At 40.7% G+C, this 18920-nt stretch overlaps 1 protein-coding gene across 1 annotated transcript in view; it reads left to right on the top strand.

Moving 5' to 3' along the window:
• The first annotated feature begins 2357 nt into the window (after window positions 1–2357).
• Window positions 2358–18920, top strand: part of adgra1b (adhesion G protein-coupled receptor A1b) — a 101247-nt gene continuing 84684 nt past the window's right edge. The window contains exons 1-2 of the mRNA XM_066693226.1: window positions 2358–3062; window positions 16020–16091. Coding sequence (XP_066549323.1) covers window positions 2845–3062; window positions 16020–16091 — 290 coding nt within the window. The 5' untranslated portion in view covers window positions 2358–2844. The remainder of the gene's footprint in view (window positions 3063–16019; window positions 16092–18920) is intronic.

Below are 18920 nucleotides of genomic sequence, written 5' to 3'. Positions count from 1 at the left end.
AAGGCTTTTTTTTATTATTATTTCAGTGTTTGTCAATTTGAAAATAATGTGTTTCTGTACCACTTAAGGAAAATATTTACAAAATATCCAGCCAGTGAGTTCTGTTTTCCATTAAAATATAGCAAGTAGCCAAGTAAATGTTTGTGGCACGTGTCCAGAAACATTTTCTGTCTCCGTCTTCCATTAAAGATTTATCATTTCGAACAATGAAGTCAACAAACTTAAGTTAATCCCTAAGTGTCTTAGGGGTCAGTTCCCATGATCCTTCAGTTATTATAAATAAAGGTGCAGTACATCTGTGTAAATAACGCTCATTTTAAAGCAGGGAATATGTGAAAGTACGTATTTTTTTCAGCTTGAATCATGTTTGCCCCTGTTTCTCTTTAAGAATAAGTTAGTGTTTGCTTTAGGATGTGATGGATGATAAACAATATGCATTTGGCAGGTCAAAATCCTCTGTTAAACTATGTCTTTAAGCTTGAACTCCCTTCAGTGACAATTTGCTGGTATGGCATTCTGAGCTGCAAATGTACTGGGGAGACACTTCCCTTATCGTGAGTTTATCCAGCTGCCACCCCTGCCCTGGGGCCATTGTGGTCACACACAATATGAAGAGATGATTGATAATACTCACTTACTGTCTACATAACCCCCAATTTGGAGCAGTCCCCAGGAAATAAACACAAATGAGTCAGTATATACAAATTGGCTAATACTTAACACATCAGATATGGATTTGTTACTGAAATTTAGATATGCTCTTTTCTTTCTTTGAGCCATTATAATTTGAAATAAATGAAACACTGAAAAAGGATACACAGCCTGGCTCAGTTTGTTATCTATAAAGTGTTTTATTGCATTTCAAGACTTCCCAGACAATGTTTCATTGCTGTTGGCAAATGTAACCAAAGTTAATTTTTCACAATTACATAATTAGTTCTTCTTCTTTGGCTTATTATTATTATTATTATTATTATTATTATTATTTAGGACACTATCAAATATACTATCAAGATACGTACATTCAGATAAAACCCTGCAGCACATGACAAAGGTTTGATCAGTATGAATTACATTTAAATTCATTTTTTTAACATCTGAATTTCATTCTCACATTTTCATCTGTATCATCCACTAGTTGATCATTGTTTGTTAAATCATGTTGCTAGGAGATGAAATGCATTATATCTCCTGGCTTTAGTCATTTTAAAAGATGGATTGGTACAATGGGTTTCTAACCACAATGAGCAATTACTTCACATTTCTTTTTGATATGGTATCTTTTTGTGCAGTCTTTGGGTTGTAGAAGTAGCTCCTTCTAGCCCTTAACAAAGCTTGCTATTACCTACTGAGAAGCCAGATGTAATTATGCTTTAAACACACAGCCGATTTAATTTTGTTCTGGATGTTTTTGTTAAATTTCCATTTATAAACAAAAGTAGAAAAAATAAAATAAAAACTTGATATCATACACCATCCAATTTTAAGAATCTTTCTTGTAATTATTATTAAACAAATATGGTGACACATAAACTCAATACACTATTATCCTGAAGATTAAATTTATCTGAAAGACAGAGGACATGCAACCATCTTTTATGGATTGAAGACAATCTTCTTCACTGGTACTCTAAAACATTACACTTTAATGAAGATGTAGAACTGAGCAAAGCTAGAGCTAAGAGTGACCAAGCACCGAACAAGTGTATTGTTTGAATGTGTCTCTCTTTATTCATGTTGAGATCCTATTATAGGAAGATGATCATTTGGGAAGCTCTGCTATACACTAGTTGAAAGTTAAATAACTATTGAGCAGCTGTAACAGCAGCAGTAAACTGATTAATTACAAACTCACACACTGTAGTTTTGTGTTGTTCGAAAATGTTGCCCTATTAAAAAAGTAGAGTGACTGTATAGAGACAGACAGACAATTGCAACTTACTACTTTTCCTCGGTCGTGATTTTGGACTATAATATGTGCACTGCATTTACCAACCACATGAGTATACATGAAAGCTACGCCATGCTATGTGGTTTTGCATTTATATAAAACTCACACAGATCATTATATGGTTGATGTAAACTTTCTACACTTCTGGTATTCCCTCACACGGACACATGGCCTCTCCAAGAGTAATACAGAAATAAAGTCGCAATAAATCTAATGCAACCTCACCCTGGACAGACAGGCAGTAATACAGGGGACTGGTCATGTGGACACTGTCCAGCCAATCCGGACACAGGGGCACTTCCCATGGGTTAGCAAGGGGAGGGCAAATGCGCCTCCTGCCCCCGGCTGCTCGGATAGGGAGGCGGTGCCTGATGGCGCATTACGCACCGGCTACAGTGTCCACCCCCAGCTCGGATAACCTGTTGACAGCTGAGTTTAAGAGTGCACAAATCTGCAACTTTTTCTCCTTGCAGATCCGCAGCGCACCTCTCTGACACCCACAGGGATGGCAGCTGACACGGTGCTGTACCACCTCTAACGACTGTGCCAGCAGATCCCAAACCAGAGCGAAACTTCCACAGCAGCAGCCCTTTGCAGCGGAGGATGCGCTGCTGAAAACGCATCCAGTGACTGCACTGCCGCTGCGCTCGCAGACAAAGAAAGCAGACTGATTGCGTGTAAAGTTGGTCTCTGCAAGTTTTGCACACTGTGGAAGCGATGCTTGCGTGAGACGGAGCCCACATCTCAGTGACCGGTCCTTGGCCAAGATCTGCCCGCTGCCCTGCGCGACCCTGCAGGACAAGCGCACCCATGTAAAGGGCATGTGAAATGAGCGGCTCCGGTTTCCCGTGTGGGGAAGGGACAGGGTCCGGCACAAGGAGGATCTTTCCACGATGAAACTCTTGAGCTTGCTTTGTCTAGTTGCGGGATTGTGCAGGATGTGCTCGGCCAACAGGAACTGTCCGGATCTGATGATTGACAGCTGTCGCTGCGCATCCGAGCGGTCCAAGGAGCTGGGCAGACCCACCATCCGCGTCAAAGTGCTGTGCGCCAACGGGGACTTACTGGACACCTTACCGGCCAGCTTTCTTCCCAACAAGACAGTCTCTCTGTAAGTACGGTGCCTACCATATGTTTCCATACTACTACTAACAAAGCACACCAGGGGACTAATATACTATATTCTTGTTTCTGAATTGCGTTTTTTGGACAAATAAATGTGTCTTATAACTTCATCACGCCATCCAGAGAGCTGAGCCCCGGCTCTGCGCGGAGATGCTGCTGTATCCAGTGGACTGTCAGCTCAGTGCAATGGACCCCAGACAGACACCGAGAAGTTTCACTGTCCTGAGAGGGATGCCTGTGACGTAACAGACAACTGATGAACATAATTCATGAACAGACCGACTTACTGTATTTAGCCGCAAAGGGGACACATTCTTTACATTGATTTGAGTATACAAAAACTAGATTAAATGTAGTAATTTAATTATTCATGATTTGGTGATGAATATGTGCAGACTAGCAGACAATGAATCTCATAAAGCTGTGTTAGAGACAGTTTTTCTTCACATTTATATGATAACTCAGAGTAGCCAACTGTCAGAAAGAAATAAGACCTTTGGTTTTAATACAGAGTATAACAAGGTTTAGTAGAAGCACAGATTTGATTAGTAGTGGTGATATGATACGATACTAATCCAAGGCCCTATCATAGTGGAGAATTGATAAGACAACGTTAATAAAATGCCACAACAATCCTACATTCATTTGTCTAAATTTCTTCATACAGTTCTCCATCAATCCTAGATCCTCACAATTGATTTAATTAAGGGACTTTTCCTGTTCCTTTTAAAAGGCTCTCTGTAGGGCATGGCAGTATTTGTCTATCCGCCATTCTCAGTGTGAAGGAGCTGTTGTCTATGGTACTGAACCTGCCTCCAGGTTAGGTCCAGTGATGCCCTCTGGACTGCTCTCCACAGCGTGAAGAATAGGTCCTCGTCCTGACTTGGCTTTACAGTGGATTTTTCAACAAAATATTGCATGACTAAAAGTGATAATTAGTTCCTAATTACGTTCTGAATGTAAACTTACTGATCTAAATTACATTTCAGCAGACTAGAGATGTACATGTACATGACTTGCCTGCGTATGTTTTCAGTGTGTTTTAATACTTATCCAAGAATCGTGCTCAACAGAATGTGTTGACCTGGTTGATTTTTCCAGTTTGAATATTTGAACATTGTCCAGCCTAAGTCATCCTTTACTGTGCTATGTTTTCATGTGCTAAACCATATTTGACATTATGTAATTTATATTTTGTAAATTGACTTCTGTATGTTAGCTACCCTAGATTGGTAACACATGAAAATGTAATGAGCTTGTTCAGTGCAGTATTGTCAAATCCTAGGTTTGCCAGACTCTATAAAGGAGTGCCCTAGCGGTCAGTATTTGACCAGGAAAGACAGTGCAGTATTCTCCTGATTTACTCACAAAATCACTCCAGGGTTTTATAGTCGATGGTATACCTATACGATGCACTTTAAGCTTTTTGTTGCCTTGTTAGTTTCTCTACCCTTTCAGAGTGTCCAGTCCAGTGACATAATATTACGGAGAACATTTGTTTTATCCAGCCTTTGCTATATTCTCAGGGTTTTCTCCGAACCCTGAGATGATCCCACCTCGCTTATTTTGTGGTTCATGAAAATACATGTACATGCCTAGTCTCTGAGATCTGTGGACCACTTTCAATCTGAGCTGTAATATGAATTAATATAAATCTGTGGTGTCTGAAGCGGACTTTTATAATATGAAACTTAAACTCTGCTGCAAAGCGAAATGTAAACTACAGGACTTACAAAAAGGACTAGTTATGTTTTTCAAGGGTTGTCATAACAGTTGCTCTCCTTCTGTCCTGCTTTGATTCCTTCCTTTATATGATTGAGGGTAACCTTTAAGAAACGGTTGGGAAACTGCTATTTCCCTGCTTTCCTGCTTTCTTTCAGCCCACAGCAGGGAAATTTATTGGCACGCTAGCGCATGTGGAGTGCAATCATGGGTATAAACACATGCATGTTGATGGTCTTTCATTACTTGTTCCAGTCATAAAAGATTTTATGAAATCTGTGGGTTTTGTGGCAGGCTGCTTGAAATATCTGAAGTGTGTAGCTTTCTCTCTTCACCAGAAAAGCCCTCAACCGCTTTATATATTCATTATAATGGCAGTGACAGACTCTACAGCATAGTGGAAGCTGGCATATTATCCATTTTGTTTTCAATTTTAAAGTTAGTTACAGTGCCCTGTCATATTAAAATCAACAGGTTTTAAATTGTGACAAAATGCATATAGAAAATAAAGAAAATAGCCGTGATGAGGGAAAGTGAAACTTCCGCTATTCTTAAGCTATCCAAAGATATTCTACTGTTGCATATAAACCTAAATTCTGAACTAAACGATCTAGTAGTCCCTTGTTTAATTCATACTGTCTCTTTATACGGCCATGGAAGTACCTTGTCTGCTTGGAAAACCCGAAGGGTGAGTCGGGCAAAAACTGTGGTGGTAGTTTAAATTTAAATGGGTGACTTTTCTTAATAATCACTTCAGCAAACATTCCCCTGGAAGCCCTTCGATGGACGGCTCTCCACTCACTGCCGGGCCAGTGAAATGTTATGAACTTTGCTTTGTTGGGCGCAGCCCCCAGTTGGCAGAGTGCTCTTCCTGCATTAGGAAACGTGACCTTTAGCAACCTCAAGTGCTTTTCCTCTCAATTGAGTTTTTTTTGTGTGAAATGAAAATAAACTACTTAGAAGAAAGTACATTAATATATATTTAAACAATGTCAGTTTCAAGTGAATTCATTTAACATTTCCCGTATGACTTTAATTTTATTCTAGCAGTGATTCGAATTGTTGTAGATGCTACATTTACATACCTGAGAAATCTGCTTTTATTATGAGAATCTGATGTTTTACAGAGATTACGTAGATTGACTCTTAGCCTTACACTCTCCAATTGTCTTGCCTGACTTTTATTATCTGGATTGAATGTTCTCATCAATGCTTGACACCTGTCGCTTTGAGCACGTGTGATGATGAAACGGAAACATAAAACGGATGGGTTAACCTGAGGCAGCTCCGCAGCTAAAGAAAGCTCTAGTCAGCGTTTTAGTTTTGAGTGAAAAGGAGCCAGGTTTCCTCACCTAGGTATTTAATGTGACACGAGTTTCATTCTTCACTTATGTAACATAATTACTGACAGCGGAGTGGAACGATGCTTGACAAAGTCTCTCACATGTGGCGAGATATTGGCCTTAACGAGAAACAGACTCTAGTGTCTGAGCTGATATTATTATTATTATTATTATTATTATTGTTGTTGTTGTTGTTGTTTATAGTGTGACTGTGTTGTGTCCTTGATAACAGAATGTCTGCAAAGAAATATACAGTGAGGGAAAAAAGTATTTGATCCCCTGCTGATTTTGTACGTTTGCCCACTGACAAAGAAATGATCAGTCTATAATTTTAATGGTAGGTGTATTTTAGCAGTGAGAGACAGAATAACAACAAAAAAATCCAGAAAAACGCATTTCAAAAAAGTTATAAATTGATTTGCATGTTAATGAGGGAAATAAGTATTTTATCCCCTATCAATCGGCAAGATTTCAGGCTCCCAGGTGTCTTTTATACAGGTAACGAGCTGAGATTAGGAGCACTCTCTTAAAGGGCGTGCTCCTAATCTCAGCTCGTTACCTGTATAAAAGACACCTGTCCACAGAAGCTATCAATCAATCAGATTCCAAACTCTCCACCATGGCCAAGATCAAAGAGCTGTCCAAGGATGACAGGGACAAGATTGTAGACCTACACAAGGCTGGAATGGGCTACAAGAAGGTGACAACAGTCGGTGCGATTATTCGCAAATGGAAGAAACACAAAATAACTGTCAGTCTCCCTCGGTCTGGGGCTCCATGCAAGATCTCACCTCGTGGAGTTTCAATGATCATGAGAACGGTGAGGAATCAGCCCAGAACTACACGGGAGGATCTTGTTAATGATCTCAAGGCAGCTGGGACCATAGTCACCAAGAAAACAATTGGTAACACACTACACCGTGAAGGACTGAAATCCTGCAGCGCCCGCAAGGTCCCCCTGCTCAAGAAAGCACATGTACAGGCCCGTCTGAAGTTTGCCAATGAACATCTGAATGATTCAGAGGAGAACTGGGTGAAAGTGTTGTGGTCAGATGAGACCAAAATCAAGCTCTTTGGCATCAACTCAACTTGCCGTGTTTGGAGGAGGAGGAATGACCCCAAGAACACCATCCCCACCATCTCCAAACATGGAGGTGGAAACATTATGCTTTGGGGGTGTTTTTCTGCTAAGGGGACAGGACAACTGCACCGCATCAAAGGGACGATGGACGGGATCATGTACCGTCAAATCTTGGGTGAGAACCTCCTTCCCTCAGCCAGGGCATTGAAAATGGGTCGTGGATGGGTATTCCAGCATGACAATGACCCAAAACACACAGCCAAGGCAACAAAGGAGTGGCTCAAGAAGAAGCACATTCAGGTCCTGGAGTGGCCTAGCCAGTCTCCAGACCTTCATCCCATAGAAAATCTGTGGAGGGAGCTGAAGGTTCGAGTTGCCAAACGTCAGCCTCGAAACCTTAATGACTTGGAGAGGATCTGCAAAGAGGAGTGGGACAAAATCCCTCCTGAGATGTGTGCAAACCTGGTGGCCAACTACAAGAAACGTCTGACCTCTGTGATTGCCAACAAGGGTTTTGCCACCAAGTACTAAGTCGAAGGGGTCAAATACTTATTTCCCTCATTAACATGCAAATCAATGTATATCTTTTTTGTTGTTATTCTGTCTCTCACTGTTAAAATACACCTACCATTAAAATGATAGACTGATCATTTCTTTGTCAGTGGGCAAACATACAAAATCAGCAGGGGATCAAATACTTTTTTCCCTCACTGTACCTACTCCATGAAACGGGATTTCAATATATAAATCTTACACACACCCAAAACACAGTGTCTTTCTATTTTACCGTGACCTTTGCTGAAAGCTTAACACGGCCTGCTGTCTAATTTACTGTTAAATTAATTAACGTGGTTTCAAGTTGTGCTGTACTGTATCCAAAGAGAAAAGTTTGTATATTACCTTTCGCTGGGAAGACTGAGCCTATATTTGCTGAAATTCCCGGACAGGAAGGTGTCTGAGCCTCAGCTAGTAGAAGCTGATCATTGGCAGACTTTTTGAAGTGCTTAAGCAGAATAAGATGATAATTGCTGCTCTTATAGTAGAAAAACCATTCATTGGGACAATTTGTTACCTTTAAATCTATGCCATGAGATGCAGTTTGAAAGAAGACCAGAAAAAACACTTCTCGCACGTGCTTGGTGGCAGAACTTGTCCAGGATGCTGTTACATTTGTGCCCTATTTGAAGTAGCTATTTTCACCAGCACCCCTAACAGTGTTTCCTGACATGGTCCTGATTGGTTTTAGGATGGACATAAAGAAGCCCAGAACAGTCCAGACCTTTCACAAAAGACTGGACAATGCACTGAAGTCACTGACCTCTCAGGCACACTGGCTCTGGTGGGCTTGAGGCCTAGTCCACTCTCGCAAGCTCGGCACATATAAAAATAGCACGAGTGGTTTGCTTCTTGTCAATGGAAATTAGCGGAGTTGGCATGTTTATGTATTGGCATGGTTTTCTGGTAAGACCGCAGTGTTCTGGGAAACGGCCAATGCAGTGGCAGAACTACTGAGACGGTAAACGTTTCTAAATGAATTCAATCTTTCCGGGTGAAGTTGCCACCGCTAGCCTTCGACCAGACATTGTCTCGTGGTCTGGATCGGCACGCCTTGTTCACCTGGTAGAGGTAATGGGTGGACTCTGTAGAGGAAGAGTATGAGAGGAAGAGACTACGGTATGTTCAAATAGCTGGTCAAGGAGCGAGAGGATTCATGGCACCCATTTTCTCTGAGATGTCTGCCTAACTGCTCAAACGTTGCGCCACAAGGTGAAGAACGTATCGCAAGCAGCAGATATGAAGGGAATTTCAAATACTTTTGCCGTTGTTTCATTAAGAAAATGAAAGATTTGAAAATGTAGTGTGTAATGAAGGTTGACAAAATGTATATATAAAAAATGAGCTGTGCCACATGTGATGCGCAGCTCTTTAAAGATACACAGTAGGGCTGTGTAGACCAGAGATGGTATCATCTGTTCATATAATGCACATATGATTATATAAAGTGCTCTTTTAAATGAAGTCTAACTGGAATACAAGAACGGCCTTTATGTGCATCTGTAATGCGGATTCCTGTAACAGCCTCAGATATGGCTGATAGATTCTCCTGTGCCTCTGCAGCCCGAGCGCGAACAGAAATGATTGCCGTCAGTTATTGGCAGCCGTGCTCCTCACAGCGCTCCTCCGAGATCCTGTGGCACGCAGAGAAAATAACTAAGATTGATCTTCAAAGCTCGGCGCACTGGATTGTTACACTGCAAACAAAAATGATTATATTCAGATAAATGTAACATTAGAGGTCTGACAACCGAAATCGAGTTCTTCCGGGAATAGACTGCTCAGCTGTGTTTGTTACAATAAGATGGGAATGAAACCGTGCACTATAGGCGGCTTTGGGCGCTTTTGGAATTGGAAATCGCATTTTGGGCAGACGGGCAGGAAAAAAAGATAAAGCACTGGGAGGAAAATCACCACCGTTGTGTATTTTCTTTGGGAGTCATATGATGGCGCTTGGCCCAGATACTTGTGACTGAGAGACTTCTGCTGGCAGAGAAACCCGGGCCAGAGTCTCCTGTCAACTGTTTAGCCTCTTGTCCAGGATGCTGAAGAGACTGGATGTGCTCCCAGCCCTGTCCATAAAGTTCTGCTGGTCGTGTTGAATCGGCACAGATAAGTGTCGGACCAGAATGGGGTGCCTTGTGTGGGCCTGACGTTGATCCTCCACGTGCCAAACACTATTATATTATGTTTAAATGTGCTGTGGACAATAGAGCTCGTTTCACCCCAGAAACACTTCAACATGGTAACATTTGGGAATTCATTGTGGAATCATTGCATCATTGCTCCTGCGAAGAACCTGGTCCAAGTTGGTAGCGCTAGATGTGCACTTTCACCACTTCCTCAGCTTCTCGAGGAAACTGTCCTCTTTGAACTCCAGCTCAGGGCTATCGCTGGTGACATCATCTCCATGCAGGATAGCACACCCGTTCTCCCAGCACCGCCTCTCCTGAATTATTTAATTGGCTGCCGAGCTCAGCGTGAGACCTGGCATCGCTGTCATTCCCAGGGATGTGCCTTGGTCAGCAGTTTGAAATGTTACCACACTTCCTGGATCAGTTTTCTCTCTGCTAGGTAGGCAGGTATTTCCCCATTTGTAAACCACGCTCATATGCAGCTGTATTGGGGTGAAAAAAACACAACAAGGAACATGACATGCATATGCTTGTACTTAGGAAATTGATAATGATTTTAAGAAAAAAAAGACTTCTCTGATTGGGTTAGACGTAAGACTTTGTAAACCAAAAGTCTGTGTCTATTGCTGTTTTATAACACTGCAGAAATGGTTCCTCTGCTTTCTGTTTCTGCCCCATTAGCTCCTTTATGAATATCCAGTGTTACAGGCTGCTGTACTGTGTAAAAAAGGTCAACTGTCTTCGCCTATCCAGCCATGCACGCTCCTCCGGCCCAGAGGGCGGGAGTTTATGAAGCCACAAGCTCTCGGCCGAAGCTTAATTGACGCTCTCCTAATACCAACTTAAACTCCGTAGCCTTCTCTGTTTCGTGTCCAAGGTCAATGTTAGTTGATATGAAATATGTTATTTTGGTTAGCTGAGCATAGCAACCCGATATTATAGAATAACAGAGGTTCGGTGTTTGAAGAAAAGTGGCTAGGAACCGTGGAGTTGGCAGTTGAAGATGTTTGTAATATTTCATGTTGTGATCTTTACCCTACTTGGTTGCTGTGATTGGTTTCTTTGGAATACTATTTGAGTTATTTTGGTTTGCTGCAGCTTTGTGTCGCATTTGAAACCTTTTTCCCCCCTGTTTTAGCCTCACACATGTGCCCCAGCATATTAGGAGAGAGAAAAATGATTGTGACGTTCCTAGAAAGTGAAATAAAATAATATTGTAATGTAGATGTTCCATCCAGGGACTTCCCTTCTTGTTTTTACCTTTCAGTTCATCGTTTTTTAAAAGTGTCATCATAACCTTAAATCATTGTTATCTGTTTCTTGTTCTTCACAACGTGTTTATGGTACATAGGAAACACATGGGGGCCATATTCATAAAAATATTACTGTCACGCTATGTTAACACCTGCTCTTCCTACCGAGGAAATAAAAAAACAATGGACTTGGGAAGTGTCTCGTAAAACTTTCAGAGTGCTAATCTCAGTGAACAAAAGTAAACTAAAACCTGTGTTTTGTTTATTTTGTACCCTAGATGTTCATTCTGAAGCTTTTGTAACACTTTACTCTACACGGCGAGTTGTAGGAATTGATTGTCTTAAGACATCAAATAAGACATAAGGAGAGAACTTTGCTCTGGACAAAGAAGTTCCCAAACAACCTGATAACTCAAAACTGGAATTTGGACGTAGTCGCCGTCAAAAAGCGGTGCTGTGTTCTGTGTGCAGTGCCGTTGTGCATCACACTTCCTGGATGTTACACAGGGCACTGCGATGCTGTGAAAAAGTGCGTGTACAGTGCACCGACCTCTTTACAATGTATACATAGCGTCTGTGATCGTTGGAGCTCCATAAACACACACACATTGTTTTGTCAAAGCTCCTCATAGATATTCACGAGCAAGAGAAAGTGTCCCTCAGGACGGGGGAAGCCGCGAGATATAACAGCACACAGACGTAACCTGTATTGTATTGTATTGTAAAGTATTGTAGTTCCTTAAACCCGAACACATCCTATTCTCGCAGACTGGTGGCAAGGGGCCTGTGTGCGTCGCTGCGAACTCTCAGAGGAATCAGCGGCACCATGGGGTTGTTTGTTTGTTTTCCTGATTAATCTCCAGGAATGTTTAGGGTGGCGCATATATGGTTCCTTGTCCTTCACATCACCTAGTCAATAAACTTTCTCTCCATTTCTCTGGCTCCCTCTCCCTCTCTCCATCCACTACTTGCTTTAGGTAGGTTAGCATCACCGAGCACAACTAAAAGCTTCTTTCCTCGACATTACCTTGTGGTTTTTCAAAATGACCCTCATCTGTGTTGACATAAAATTCCCCAGATGCTTAAGAACTCACACTCACCTTCCCAAGCCAACTGAGAACTTAACCACACAGAAACACATGTGTGAAAACCGCCCCTGTTGTGAAAACGTCAGCTGCAGGCGGGCATAGGGAAATGTTGTATCGTGCTTTAATCCACTTTTTTCACTTATGGGAAGTAATTAAGTCAATATGCCTCTACTTTTATTAAAATAACTGGTTATGGGACAAGTGCTTTTGAAATCTTCAGATGGTTGGCATGATGGATTGCCATGAATTGAGTTGGACAGACCTTTTGCAGATATTTTTTTAATCAAGCCTTCTGATTTGGCCATAAGATCCAGCATTCAAACCTCTGATGATCGCTTCATTATTAATCTGGCTTTGTCTTTCCCCCGAGGGGTTTCTTCACCACAGTGACAGCCAATGCACAGTGTTCATTTACATGTGTGCCGTGTACTAATAGCAGTAATCTTATTTACTGTGTTCCTGTATTGTCCTGCCTCTGCTCGGCCTGCAGGCAGTCTGTTAAGAGGGTTTGTGGAGGTAGTTGGTTTCTCGCGCTCTGCTCTCCTCTCTGGAGCTCATTGACTGTGTTTTATAAGGTAATTATATTTATTTACAGAGACATTATTATTATTATTATTTTTATTTCTTGACAGATGCCCTTATCCAGGGCGACTTACAACATAAGTGCAAACAAAGTGCAACAATACACAAAAAGACATGCACCGAAATACACACGTATCGCAACTAAGCCAAGTCTGTTAGTGTGGGGTCCTAACCTGCGAATTGTAGAGGATGCATTGTTTGATCCCCCAAAAAGGTCCAATTCAGAATTTCCTTGAAGAAGATAACTCTAAAGCACTTGGGTTGACTTTAACAACGAAACAAAACCAGGCATTGTTTATTATGTGCTGACTGAACACCCCTTGAATAAAGTCCTCACTTCTGTAGTAAAGGAAATCCAGATCTAAGCACCATAAAAGCAAAATAGGCTGAAGATTTTATAGGCAGCTAATTTGTTTGCCCTAATCAATCAGGGCAAACTTTTTTTCCCAGCAGCTGTTCAATATTTGATTCCTTTTCAGGTTTGCCCTATTTAAAAATTAATTCATGAAGACTATTTCATATTCATAAGTTGTGAGCAAGACATTTTCCTACTGATAAGCAATGCTGCGGTGATATAAAGAGTCTTAAAAAATTGAACAAACAAATAAATAAATGAATGCGCAATTAGACAGGCGTGCGCGGCCGTCTGTCTCCGGCTTTCGGCTCACGCTGGTGTCAGGGCCACTGTGCCCGAGCTTCGCACGCACCAGAGAATGCGGCAAAATAGGCAATCTCGCTCATTCTTGTACATACTTAAAATTCAATTAAACCTGCTTTGATTTCTGCTCCTTTTTGTCCCGTGTAGCTAATGAATGTGCTCATGTGGTTATGGAATTGAATGGGAAAGCTGGCAGCTGAAAATCTCAGTGCCTGGGGAGCAAATTCACTCGGTTTCACTTCAGAGCACTGCCAAGAAAACCATCAGGCTTCACCTTTCGCAGACATTGCTAAACTTAAAATGTATTTAATCAAAAAGAGGAGTTTTTCATTATTAGTTGAGGGTGATTCTTTGTTAGTTACCGTTGTTGTTGTTTTTTGGTGACTTGAACTGAATATGTTGCTTTGGAAAGATCTTTTTGAATATACATATTATTTTCAAATAGTTATACATATATTTATGTTTCTTTTCACAGTTTAAAGGCGTCCGAAAAGCCTGGAATGTTTTTTATTTGCATCGAAATTTAAAGCACATCAGCGTAGATCAAGCTAAAGGTGCTAGTATTTCACAGATTTATTTTCCTTGAATCTAAAATCTTCTCTGAACAGTTTGCAGCGAAAGCCAGACAAACACACAATTGAGAAGGAATTCAGGCTTCACATTTCATTGATTTAAAGTGGCTTGTCTCGGGTTGCATATTCATTTTGATTTTGAACCCATTCAGCTTAAGAAGACATAATCTTAACGTGTGAAGCTGTATTTGAAAACGCCGGTGTGCGAGACGCTTCTATAGCAAGTTGTGTCGAACTTTGCCATCGATTAGTGAGAGAGAAACAGAGAGCATAATTATGAGACACAGTTGTGTTTGACACTCATTACATATCACACTGAAGATGCATCGCACCCTCTGGCAAATCAGGCAATTCGAACAAAACAAAGTGATCGATAAAGATAATAAGGAAAACACTGATCTAATATTTCATTTGTGTATGATTCATTTGTGTATATGGATTAGGATGATTAATTTGTAACTAATCCATGTAATAAATAAATAAATAAATAGGGGCCCCAGGTGTCTTATGCTACATCTGTTTGGTCTTTTCGCACAATGGGGTTGACCTCTGCTTACACAGTAACCTCTCAGCGCTGCCTCTTTATCAGGATGACTTTCAAAGCTCTGCGCTCCAGTGGAATAAAAACTGCTCCAATTTTTCACTCTCCGTATAGAAATCAGATCAAATTCTCAAACCGTGATTACAGGGAAAATACATTCTTCTCTTTCCTCTTATCAACAGCGGCATTGTCTCCCGCTGGACTGGCACCTCGAACTGTTCACAGCCATCGGAAAAACTGGGTTTGCCACCGTGTGGGTGAAGCTGTGGAAAAAAACAAACAATAAACAAAAAATCCTCTACATGTTTCATTTCCCAGTACTTTCCATGCTATCCGAGTGTTTTTGTTATTTCTAAAAGTCAGCCCCGAGAACATTGACCTTGGGGAAAAAGAAAGCAAATGAAGAAAAGTGAAAGCTGTGACCTCGGTTGATTGAGGAGTCTGCTTGTGTTGTTTGCACGATCGCCTGCATGTACAAATGCACTAAGTCTAAGCCAAGATTTGAATGCAGCAGAACAGTTTTTGAGATCATTATTTGATCAGAAATCTCATTACAAGCTTTCTAACCTATAAAGAATAAACACATCAACCAGATTTGAACGGAAATGTAATTAACAATTACAATTCACAACAATTACAAATTTCAACAATTACATTCCCCTCTATGTGAACAAATATCGTCCTTTTTATAATCTCTTCTGCTTCTAACTTTTCAGCCCAGGCCATTGGTATTCCTGCGAGTGTAAACCTGTCCAAGGATCCCAAAACAGGGGTTTTCCACTTGGCTGATTTTTCTTGTGGCTTTGTACACGAAACAAACCCCTTTCTGCCGGTGAATGCATCGAGTGCTTGGCCCCTGGTCTCCACAATGAGCTCCGGGCTGCAGACGACGCTTTATCCCTCGTGTAACTGTGAATACTGCTTTAGTGCAGACTGAGCCATGGCAGGGCGACACACAAAATAGGATTAATACTCACACATATACTCATAAAACATACATTTTATTTAAATTTCACATGCAGAGTTAGTGAAAAACAGGTTCAAACTGGGGTTTATTTATTGAGAATTAAGGATACACTATTTGAATTACTTTAAAGGTGGGTTAATAACTAAATGCATTGAAAACATGCTATTTATTATCTTAACTTATTTAGTAAATGCCTTTATCAAAACATTATGTCATAGAGTGCATTTTAATGTATCGAGTAACTTTATTGTTGACCATAAACGATCCTGATTATTACCATTGCTTTATGATGTGGAATTTTAATGTAACATTTTCCTTTTCATGATTATTCTTCTGTAACTTTTATTCCAGAGAGTTTTTCCAGGAAAGGTCATCAGACGTTTGCAAATTTCTCCTTTTTAAAAAATAAATGTCTAAATTGCTTTTTCCTCTCCTTCTTCTTGCAGTATTCTCAGTAATAACAAAATCTCGCTGCTGAAAAATGGCTCTTTCTCTGGCCTGCTGTTCTTGGAGAGGCTGTGAGTAATACATCTATTCCTTTTTCTATTGAGTTGCTCCCCGTCATTTGAGTGTTCATGAGCACAGGGGTAATAATGACGATTGCGTGATGATACAATATGTTCTTTATAGTAGGGAACAAAGGGAAGGGATCTGTTGTGTAAGAGTAAATAAGAAAATCAACATATCACAGGAAACAAGGACTGAAATCCTACACTGTGTTACAGGTTTCCACACAGGGACAATAACACATCATTTTTTAAATCAGTTTTCTGTGCTTGCCCTTTTTTGATATATAGTGAACATTGAGCAGTTTCTCAAGTTTGTCGCTACAGTTTACTGTACTGGGGGCACCTAAACATCACGATGATCCACAATGTTCTCTGATTGGTTAACATTTTTAAATGTCTACCTCTTTCAAATAAGACTGTATGGGCATGTTGTTTATAATACAAGTCTTTATGTGCTGGAAACCCTTTTATTACTACAGCTTTGGTCTTTTCCTTTACAAATTACAGGCAGATGTTAACAGTGAATAAGTAATCAGTCACATGAGTCTGTTTTGTGTGTTTTGAAGCGGCCGGCCAGGGGGTCTGCACAGAATATAGGTGTTTATTTCTCGTCCTTGCATAAGAGTCCTAGTCCTTGGCTACACGTGTTAATATATTATTTTGTCTGCTGTGGCACAGGCCCCAAACGGCCGTTTATTATGCTGTGAGAATGGCGTTCGAATACACCGGAGTCCTAACTGTCCTTTGACATGATATGTTTTTAAATTTAGCCTTGGGGTGCCGAGTGTGTCTCCGTCCCCTTTTCCGTGCGGATTGGCTGATGCCATCAGCCGAACAAACTCTATTTCAGATGGTGGAGTTGGATAAATAGGCACAGCTGCTCCGCCATCCTGAGGGGGCTGCTGGGTAGTGATACTAGGCCGAGTCATTCGCATGCACGGCCGATTCTCTCCCCTCTGTGAGGTGGCGTTTCTCACAGAGGGGAAGATAAAGGTGCAGCAGCTTTTAATTTACAAGGGGAGGAGGCAGTGGAGTCTGAAACACTTAATTAATTAGCTTCACGGGAGGAAATATGTAATTGCCAGGCAGTAAGCTGCTCCGAGGCAATATCAATTTGATCTCGTTTTAATCATATCAGGACGATAGTTTCTGCTGTTCTGTAATTCAATCCCTGCTCGTTTTATACCAACTAGTCGAAGGCTAGAATCTGATTCTGGGGTGGCCTTCATTCTGCCTGATGTGTGTGTCACTGCCTTGCTGTGTTTCATATTTCATATTAGCATTCAAATAATTTAGTACGTTTGATTGGACGATCTGTTCGCAAGACCTTTTTGGACTCAATCAGAGAGAGCAGTAAATGTATACTATCCACGTGGATGCAAATTAAATGACTCAGAAATAAGCATGTGATCGTAATTAGTGATGGATAAAGGGGCAATGCACAACACAAACTGCAGTTAAGTGCAATCAGTCGTGCCAGTTTGAATTTTTTATTTAGAAAGTGCTAAAATTACATCATGATTCAGTATTAAAGGATAATGGGATACAATTAAAGTATTTATGGTGCGTTCCACTCAGGAGTAAAATTAGAATATTTGTTTTGACGTTTAAATTACACCTAAAATAGCCTGACACTTGACCATTGCTAGGCCACATAATCATGTATTATGCCAGCTGGATCCGTTGACAGACATTTAAATGCAGCTATGATACTGCAACTGAGGTTACCAACAACGGGAGCGCCATGTTAAACAGGGACTGTTGCCTCAGAGGGCCTCCCACGTCATGTGACCTCCGAGCAAAGCCAGTGAATCACAGCAACACAAGGTTAAGACCAATTATAAATCATCAACATTTGCCAGACAATAAAAGGAAAATATTAGAGGCAATTCAATATTTAAATAGTCACTTTGCTATTTGCACACCCAGTTTGCTGTGATATCAGGTTACATGACAGGGTTTTATGTAAGTGTTATCAGTCAGAACTGTTTTAATGGTTTTATTGAACTTTCTCGAGCTCATAGATTGCAGGTGTCCCTCGAGTAGCTGGAAACCACCAAAAAAACAAGAAAGAATTAGAAAAGAAATTATACAATTATGCTTCCAGGCTTCAGAGGCATTCACAGGCTTATTAGACAATCTGAATGGAGATGTGATGTTAATGCACTTTAGAACTGAAAGTGTCAGCAAAGTCAGAATCACAGGCAGAGTGTGTTTGATTATAATCCTGAAATGAACACACACGCACACGCACACGCACACACACAAACAGTTGGAATAGACTGACCCAAAAAGCTACCTTTTCTCTTTAGTTCTTGCTCTCGTTAACTTATCTTACCCTTAGAAGTCTTCAGTCTGAGCATTCAAGTTTTGAGAAGAAAATTACATTTTAAAATATGTATTTGCATCATAGGAAGGGTCTGAATATATTTTCCAGGCACTGTGTATAATATACAACTTGATTTGCCAAAATATGCAGTAGCTATTTATTTAATTGTAGTTTCTTTATGGTAGATTCAAATATGTCATCATAACAAACAAGCCAAGTCCCTCACGGAGATGCCTTCAGTGCCAAGGAAACTTAGGAATATATATATACACACATATCATTAAAAGAGAGCTGTCTGACAGTGTTAGTTATGCCAGAGCAGTACAGCAAGGCCTTTCTCTCCGACTTCCAATAGCAATGACTTCCCGTCTCGATCGCAATGCCATAAAGACTATTAATCAGCCTTATTTTTAACAAAAGTTCTATCTTCCCTTCGATTTCCAATTGGCTGATGATTACAAAGCCGAACTATGTGATTTATGTCTTTTTGCCAACAAAACTCAGTACCC

This window comes from Amia ocellicauda, chromosome 20 (assembly GCF_036373705.1).
Source record: "Amia ocellicauda isolate fAmiCal2 chromosome 20, fAmiCal2.hap1, whole genome shotgun sequence".
Taxonomy (NCBI): Eukaryota; Metazoa; Chordata; class Actinopteri; order Amiiformes; family Amiidae; genus Amia; species Amia ocellicauda.
This window is presented reverse-complemented; position numbering and strand designations above follow the sequence as displayed.